General features: G+C 31.3%; 3 protein-coding genes across 3 annotated transcripts; 1 reads left to right on the forward strand and 2 right to left on the reverse strand.

Annotated features, from left to right (window-relative positions):
* Nucleotides 1-1,282: 1,282 nt before the first annotated feature.
* On the reverse strand, nt 1,283-3,068 carry LOC124929579 (probable LRR receptor-like serine/threonine-protein kinase At4g30520). Its single transcript, XM_047469985.1, has 5 exons — nt 3,029-3,068; nt 2,053-2,122; nt 1,816-1,959; nt 1,591-1,734; nt 1,283-1,496 (listed from the first exon to the last, which is right to left on the reverse strand). Exons 1-5 carry the CDS (start codon nt 3,066-3,068, stop codon nt 1,283-1,285), a joined length of 612 nt encoding a protein of 203 aa, XP_047325941.1.
* A 2,877-nt stretch (nt 3,069-5,945) lies between these two features.
* LOC124916793 (histone H4) lies at nt 5,946-6,376 on the forward strand. The gene has a single exon (XM_047457559.1). The coding sequence runs from the start codon at nt 5,968-5,970 to the stop codon at nt 6,277-6,279; it is 312 nt and encodes a 103-aa protein (XP_047313515.1). The 5' UTR covers nt 5,946-5,967; the 3' UTR covers nt 6,280-6,376.
* Nucleotides 6,377-6,591: 215 nt separating this feature from the next.
* On the reverse strand, nt 6,592-8,010 carry LOC124929588 (benzyl alcohol O-benzoyltransferase-like). Its single transcript, XM_047469996.1, has one exon. The coding sequence runs from the start codon at nt 8,008-8,010 to the stop codon at nt 6,592-6,594; it is 1,419 nt and encodes a 472-aa protein (XP_047325952.1).
* Between the last annotated feature and the right edge of the window lie 1,120 nt (nt 8,011-9,130).

Genomic DNA, 9,130 nt, shown 5'->3' on the forward strand with positions numbered 1-9,130 from the left:
TTGAATAATATTACAGTATAATTATATTTTGATATTATTCAAAAATTATATTTCTATAATTAAATTAATATGAAATATATTTAATTATTTCCTTATAAGTATTATATATATATATATTAACTTATAAATACTATTTCGGTATTTCGGTATATCTCGATATAACAAAATCTTAAAAATCTCATACCTTTATCGTACTAATAATTCGACATGGTATCATACCTTACCTTTTTTTGGTATACCTTAAAAATTGATATTTTCGATATATTGCGGTACGGTATTTTCGATATACCTTTAATATTGATAATTTTCCCTCCCCTATGTATTACACTAATATGAGTAATAAGTAAACATATTAATTAAACAGTTCCAAAAATACCTTTACTAAAATAAAATAAATATACGAAACCTAATAAAATATAAAAATACTCGATTTAAAAAAATATATATTAAAACAAAATGAGAAGTTAAATTAATTTAATTTTTAAATAATAAAAAACTAAATATATAAATAAATAAATAAAATATACAAGTCTAATTAATAAATTTCAGACTAATTTTTGCATGAATGTAAATAAAAAGTAAACAAAAAATATAAATAAGAATAAAAATACAAAATTAAAAACTAAATATATAAATAAAAAAAAAATATACAAGTCTAATTAATGAATTTCAGCCTAATTTTTGTGTGAATATAGATAAAAAGTAAACAAAAAATATAAATAAGAATAAAAATACAAAATTGCGATAAATGAATAAACACTCAAAATTAGGATTATAAAATATTAATGCATATAAATCATTTTAGAAGAATAAATAATATATCAATTTATTTATTTAAATACTGAACCAAATCAAATTAACTTTTCTTGTTTATTAATATTAATTTATATTTATTTTTTTTATAAATTTTTGAAATAGTTTAAAATTAAAAAATATAAAAAAAATATTTTAACCTTATATTTATATAAATTATTATTTTAATCTTTATATTTTACCCTTTTTAAATCATTTATATTATTAATTATATTTAAATTAATAAAAATAATAATATATAATTATTATATAAATGTAGTTTTATAAATACTATTATTACATTATTTACATATATATAAAGGGTTTGATCACTTGATTTTGATTTTGTGTAATAAGCCAATTGGACAAGGCTATGTATGTCAAATATATATATAAAATATTTTAAAAGATTTAGACTGGGCTACAGCCCAACGCAGCCCTCAACATAGCTCCGCCGTTGCTTACACTGAGCACGCTCGCAGGAAGACAGTCACCGCCATACAGGAGAAGGTGATGGAACAAATGATTTAGATGGAGAAGACGATAATGGTGATGGTGATGGGCTTGATGACAAAGATATATGTGATTGGATTGGAGACGGTGAGGGTGAAGCCGAATGCAAAGATGGTGAAGGTGATGGTGATAATTTGGGCTTCCTTTTATGGTGGTCGGCATTTGTCTGGAGTAGTTTCCGTTTTGGGATCCTACAAGAAAACTAACTCATCAGAGTCAAATCATATAAAAAGAGATAAAAAAAAGTATCGGGTTTCTGCTGTAGTTCTATATCGACGAGATTACCAAGAACCAGAACTGTTAGTGCAACTGGCACCCGTGCAAGAACTATAGGTTAGATCGTTCTCATCCACTTGAGATTTAGAAAGTAACTTGAGTTGTTGAATTTCAGGAGAGAAATGATCAAGAAATTCATTGTTGTCCAATAAACTGCAAATTAAGATTTACTAATAAGAAGACATGATCATAAGATTGAATGTGTATGAAGGATCTGGGTAAAGGAGAACTGACAGAATCGACAACGACAAATTGTTGCCAAGATTAATTGGCAAAGATCCACTGAAATTATTGTAGCCTAGATCCAACACTTCCAACTCTTTAAATTTCCCAATCTCTTCTGGAACTCTTCCCCACAAAGAGTTATTTCGTAAATTACTTCAGGAAGTTAAAGCACATAAATATGAAAAGGGATATTCAACAGCAAACATGAAATCTAATAAGATATAGATTGCATATTTGGATTTTCACATAGATTTAAGGTAAGTTAACTTTCCTAACTCAGGTGCAAGTTCCATCAAGACAAAGACTTTCCAGATTTCTGCAGTTTTAAGTCAAACAATAAATTTACCAAAGTTTCCTAAACATAAACATAAACATAAACATAAACATAAACATAAACATAAACATAAACATAAACATAAACATAAACATAAACATAAACATAAACATAAACATAAACATAAACATAAACATAAACATAAACATAAACATAAACATAAACATAAACATAAACATAAACATAAACATAAACATAAACATAAACATAAACATAAACATAAACATAAACATAAACATAAACATAAACATAAACATAAACATAAACATAAACATAAACATAAACATAAACATAAACATAAACATAAACATAAACATAAACATAAACATAGTGGATCAACACTGCCCATTCAAAGTTATAGCCGCCTTGGCATTTTCAAGTTTGGAAAACTATAAAAGAAAAGAATAAATATATAGTTCTTAACTGAAGAACATATATGTTACACTAATTCTGCTCGTCGTGAGCCATGAATTTGGAGGTGCGCTTGATGTAACGATTGTAGAGTTTGTGATGAAAGAGTTTGTCGACAACCACCATTACTGATTTTTGCATCTTGTTTGAAACCACCATTCCTACCATGGGTTTCATTTTTCTTTTTCTATTCCTTGTAGAATCGCAGTCGCAGAGATTCTTCAATCGTCTTCTTTCATAGTCTATTGTAGATCGATATAAAACCCTAGCCGTTTTCATATATTTTACAAAAGTCCGAATCTCAATATATACTCAGATATACCAAATGCGAGAAATATCAAATGCGAGAAATACCAAATCCGAGAAATACCAAATGCGAGAAATACATTTCTCGTAATTGAGCGGTAAAACAGGCACACGAGGGGTATTACAAACTTTTCACAGGGAAAAAAGACCCTTTTTGCCAACTTTAACAACCGTGAGCCTTTTTTGGAACTAGACCTCTTATGAGGGTCATTTCATCAAATTTCCCAGACAACCAGTTCTATCTTAATCTCACACAGTATTCTTCTTCTTCATCATCCTACAAATTTTATCAATTTTCTCTATCTTGAAAAATGTCAGGCCAGGGTAAGGGAGGAAAGGGTTTGGGAAAGGGAGGAGCCAAGAGGCATCGTAAGGTGCTTAGAGACAACATTCAAGGTATTACAAAGCCAGCCATTCGTCGTATCGCCGGAAGAGGTGGAGTCAAGCATATCTCTGGTCTGATATACGAGGAGACAAGAGGCGTACTCAAGATCTTCCTTGAGAATGTGATTCGCCAGAAGTGTTCAATGAAATGCCTTGACCTGTTTTGGAGCTAACAGAGTACAACCGTGAAGAAATGTTAGAAAGAAATTGCAGGTATACATTCATTCAAATTAAGTCAAGGAATTCTGACCTTTTTCTTCTTCTTATTATTATTCCTTATTTTACTATTGTTTTTTTTAGGTTTCTGAAGTTAGACGTGGAGATGTAACACAAACAAGGGCAGAGCCACACTTGGGTTAGGGTGGGCTCCAGCCCCACCTAAATTAAAAAAAATACTTGATTAGGATGGGTTCCGGCCCTAATTAAATTAAAAAAAATAAAAATGGACCAATTAACCTTTTCTCTCTTCTCTACTGTTTGATTCCCATATATCTGTTCCCACCTAGTAAAACTTCTTTTTACTTTTTATTTTTATAAATAAAATTAAATTAGCACTTTATGTTTTTTGATGTTCGAATAAGTCCTTGTAGAATTTAATTTCGCATTTTTAATACCAATTCTTTCTCCACATCATAATTTATTTGAATTAGCAATTTAGTGACAATGATTCACAAGACAGTAGTTTTGTTGAAAAATATTTTTTGAAATATTTGGTTAATCTTTTTTAATATGAATACAAAAAGGCTTTTTATCATTACCTAATTTAATTATAATATTATTTATTGGTCAAATAATTAATGGATGTGTTATAAGTTATTGCTAGTTAGATTATTTGTTTTTTTAATTATTAAAATATAAGTGATTTGAGTTAAAAAAATATTAAAAGTATAAATATATAATAAAAAAATAACTATAAAAGAAAATTTAATAATTTAGTTTTTTTAGTTAATTCAATAAATAATTAGTATATTTTCTCTTTAAATTTTATGTAAAATCAAAAATTATTTTTAAGGTATATATTATTTAATTTTGATGAATGATAAGTCTAATTTAAAAGTTAAAATAATTAATTAAATATATTTTTTATTTTTTATTTAAATATTTTTTAGTGTTTTATTTTTTTATTAAAAAGAATAGAAGGGCACAACTTGAATAATGTGTATGCTAAATGTTTTGAATGTACTGTTTTATTTCATAATTTCATAAAGTAAATATTTGTACCATATTTTATTTTATATGTTTGAATTAATTAGTTTATTGTATCAATTACAGGGAAAAAAAAGCGAAGCATAGAAAGTTAAATCTGAGGTGCTAAAGATTTGATTTGCGAAAAAAATTGGAGTCAGCCCAAGTAATTTTTCATCGCCCCTGAACACAACCAACCATTCTTAAAGAAGGACATGAGTTTAATTTTACAATTAAGAGATGAATCAACATAGAGGACACTGTTAGTGTGAACTATGATGATTTCATAACATTAGTTTGGTAGGATAACACACAAGGATTGGGAAGATATTAAGTTTGGGGTAGACAATAGTCCCTTTCGGAAAATAATTACTATCAGCAACTATCAGCAACGGTCTATTAGTAACGACTTTATCTTTAGAGAGTCGTTATTGATATTAATATCAGTAACGACTCTACCTTTAGAGAGTTACAAAATCAGTGACGACATTTTCAGTGATGAATAAGTAACGTTTTTAGGCTCCTTTTACCCTTTCAGTTTTTAGGCCAACCCTAACCTGGATGGAACTAGTTACCATCTTTAATCATTTTCTGATAAAAAATATTTTAGCTATAAACATAACCAAAAATAAAAATAAAAAAAAGCTCAAATAGATTTTATCCTTAAACCTTTATGTAAGTTTTCAATTTTAAAATGTTTTTGTAACTAAATTATGTTTGAAATTAATAAAATAAAATTATGTTGATAAAATCATTCTTTTTTGACAAAATATATATTTTAAAAAATTATAAATATTATTTTACTCTATTTATCAATTAAAATATCACAATAAATTTAAACAAAAAAAACTTATTATTTAAATTTTAATTATAAAAAAACATTTTAATAATTCATCATATGAAAATCTAAATAACCTAAAAAAAATTCAAAAATATATTTATTCTGAATCTAAGGAGAAATGCATTAGAGTACTGATTGTTTTAAGAAAAAAAAAATCTTATTTTTTACCAACAATAGAACAACTATTAAAAAAAATTATATAGACAATTAAAAAAATTATCCAAGATCAAACAAGTCATAAGTTAACTAAAAAAAGAGAAATGATTAGGTGAAAAAATTTGATGAGAAAATTTGATGAGGGTAATGCCAAGTCATTCCCTCACCAAATTCTCTTACCAAATTACCTCTCTCTGTCACCACCACTACGGCTAAAAAAAATTATTTTAAAATCACCCTAAGGAATATATTTATAATCAGCGGAAAAAAAAAATTGGTGACGGAAAATGAGTTGTACGCGCCTTCTGCATTTTAAAAAGTTTTCGTATTCAATTATCCTCCACTCCACGACAATTCGTATTCATATTACATATATCAACGGTGCATATTAATCCTTACTCACGCGACACGGATAGAGATTCTCAGCCGTCCGATCAGAAGCAATAAGCATCTACAAATACTGAGACAACCCATTCTTCTCAATCTCACACAGTATTCTTCTTAGTCTTCCTACAAATTTTATCAATTTTCTCTCTATTGAAAAATGTCAGGCCGCGGTAAGGGAGGGAAGGGTTTGGGAAAGGGAGGAGCCAAGAGGCATCGTAAGGTTCTTAGAGACAACATCCAAGGTATTACGAAGCCAGCCATTCGTCGTCTGGCCAGAAGAGGCGGAGTCAAGCGTATCTCCGGTCTGATCTACGAGGAGACAAGAGGCGTACTCAAGATCTTCCTCGAGAATGTTATCCGTGATGCTGTCACTTACACTGAGCATGCTCGCAGGAAGACTGTGACCGCCATGGATGTGGTTTATGCCCTCAAGCGTCAGGGAAGAACCCTGTACGGTTTCGGCGGCTAGGGTTTTAACCCTTTTAGTTTTGTAAATCGATTTGATGCCTTTTTTCTTATAAAATGCCGAAAAATCTAATTCGCTTGAACTTTGATGATTTGATCAATATTATATCGCAATTCATTTATCTTCTTTATTACTTTCCATTTATTCGATTTAAGTTGAAATTCTAGATCCGAAAATGCAGACCATTCCTGTAGTAAAATTTTGGTAACCCTATCCCCAAATTCAGGTCACCCTTGAGTAATTAATAAGACATTAGATATTGAAGTGATAGAAAATATTTTGGAATGGGGGGCATCCATGCATTTGATCCATTGATTATAAAGTTGATAGGATGTGATGACCATGTTTTAGTATGCGTTGCAGTTGGTTCTCAAACACGTTCATGGCAGTCAGTGGAAGGGAGAGTAACAAGAGAGCTCCATCATCGTCTTTATCATTCTTACCGGATACATAAAAGTTTGATATCAAACTGTGTATGCCGCCTGCTTTGCCGGACTTGGCTACTCCAGCATAGCAAGCCTTTCCCCAACCAAAGTCGACATCCCCTAACCCTACCCACCTCAAGTCTGAAATTATGAAGGTGCGTGCCCCCGTCAATGAAGGTCGTCCCCTACAGACCATGAGGTCAGCCGTCGACTTCATGTACTCCTCCGTCACATCCTCTTTAGCTTCCAATACCAACTTCAATGCGTAACCCAACGGCTCTTTGCATAGCATACCCGCCGTGCTCAAAGCAGCCGGACACGCAACAGCGTTGCCGTAGTAACCGGTTGGGAGTGGCGGTTTATACTTGTTGCGGACATTGACCGCACAAAGAACCCGCACATCCTCGTTTGGTTCCAACCCCAGAGCGATGGTGCGACATCGCCAGATGCAGGCCGTCATCAAGTCGTACGAGGTAAAGTGACGACCGAGCTGCTCGGGACTAGGGACGAGCTGTTTCAATTTCTCCATTTCTGATGACCCAAAAAAGAAAGAACGATGAACTAAATCCTCAAGTGCGGCTCCTCCTCCTGCGTCGACCAACTCATCGTACTCGGGATGAATGCAAGTCACGCGCGGTGGATCCCTGGCGCTCAACAGTTTTCTCTCCCATACGGGTTGTACAGAAGGTGGTGATCGCCCTCTTGCAAGTTCTCCGACAGCCGTTAGGAATTGAACCAGTCCTATCCCGTCGCACATGGTGTGATTGAAGCGGCATGCCATGACGAAGCCACCGCATGTGAGGCGCGTGACCTGAATTAAAAGCAATGGGCATCCAACTATACCACCGTCGTCGACTGAGCCTGGAACAATATCATCGTGAAGAAGGTCTTCCAAGTAAGGAAACGGAGGTTGAAGGGGGATGCCCAACTGCATGAGGGTGATGTCAGCATCGGCCTCTATAAACAAGATTCCTACTTCTCCGGTGCAATCCACGATAAGTTTGCGCCCTTTGCCCTCCATTAAGCGACCGGCTAAAGGATAGTAAAAGACAAGGGCCTCGGAAAGGGCTTCACGAATAACCTTAACTGGATCATCTCTATCACTAATCTGGAAGTCGGAGCCGCCATAGAAGTTTATGATGGGTACCTGAACACGAAGAGCCTCTTGGTCATCTATGTCTGAAAGAGGCAAGTGAACACGAGGGGTCAGCTTAGCCGGAAGCAAAAGCTCTGGTTCCTGTCTTCTCACCGTGAAAACCAACTCTTCCTTGGCTGCATATGCACTAGTACTAATGGATTGGCCGGCCATTACTTAATTTGTCAAAACCGGATTTGGCTCTTTTAATTCTTAATTAGATCGAGTGTTTGATATAATTCTGATAAGAATATTTATAGGGGATGATGTGGACTTAGACCTCCTCCAACCCCCATCCAAACTCATCTCAAAATGAGGTTTTCACTTCAATACACTCAAACTCACCCTCAAAATGAGTTTTCCACCAAAATCTCTCTTTTGTTTAATCTATATTCATTAACTCAAATTATTTTTAACATTATAATTTGGTTCTTTAACTATTTTGAATATAAAAGTGAATTCAATCCAGAGTCATTGAAAAGCTATCGAACATCATTTAATTTTATAATTTTACTTACTAGTTACTATATACCCAGATGCCGTTTTAACATTATAAACTGTTATTTATATGTTTAATTTTTTTTTATTAAAATAAAACAAAATTGTAAGAAAAATAATAAAAAAAAATTCATTATAAGCTACAAAATTAAAAAAAAGACATTCATATTACTAAACAATACTCAAAAATAAAATTACATTTTTCATAATAATTTACTTTATTTATTGATGTTTAATTTTAAATCAATTTTAAATTAATTTTATTATAATTTTCTCAAATTTAATATGAAAAATATTTGAGTTCAATATGTGTCCCATATGTGTTTAAGTGTTTAATATTGAGTCTAACATGCATGTTATGATATATACTCAAATTATCAATAAATGGAAGCATTTGTCGGTTTCAATAGAAATCTAAGGACTCCCTCAATAAACATCACATAATTAGATATATTATTTTAGAATATAAAAATTAAGATAAATTATAAAAATTATAGTTAAATTTACTATTTCATTCATAACAAAATGTGTAGCATGGTGGTTCAATATGAAAGAAAACAAAATTAAATATAATAGGTTCAAATCACAATAAAAAATAATTTTTTAAACTAAAATTAAGATAAATTATGTTTTTTACATTTTTTTACGTGGACTGGGAGTTTGGCACAGCCAAATTCAGAAAATTGTCTGTACTAGTGCTAGTTAGAACATTATTGATCTACTCGTCAACATAGAACTTTCTCACTAAATTAAATTTCAAGAAACATATATAAAACTTTATTATGATGTATTTGGT

The sequence above is a fragment of the Impatiens glandulifera genome, chromosome 1 (assembly GCF_907164915.1).
Source record: "Impatiens glandulifera chromosome 1, dImpGla2.1, whole genome shotgun sequence".
Taxonomy (NCBI): Eukaryota; Viridiplantae; Streptophyta; class Magnoliopsida; order Ericales; family Balsaminaceae; genus Impatiens; species Impatiens glandulifera.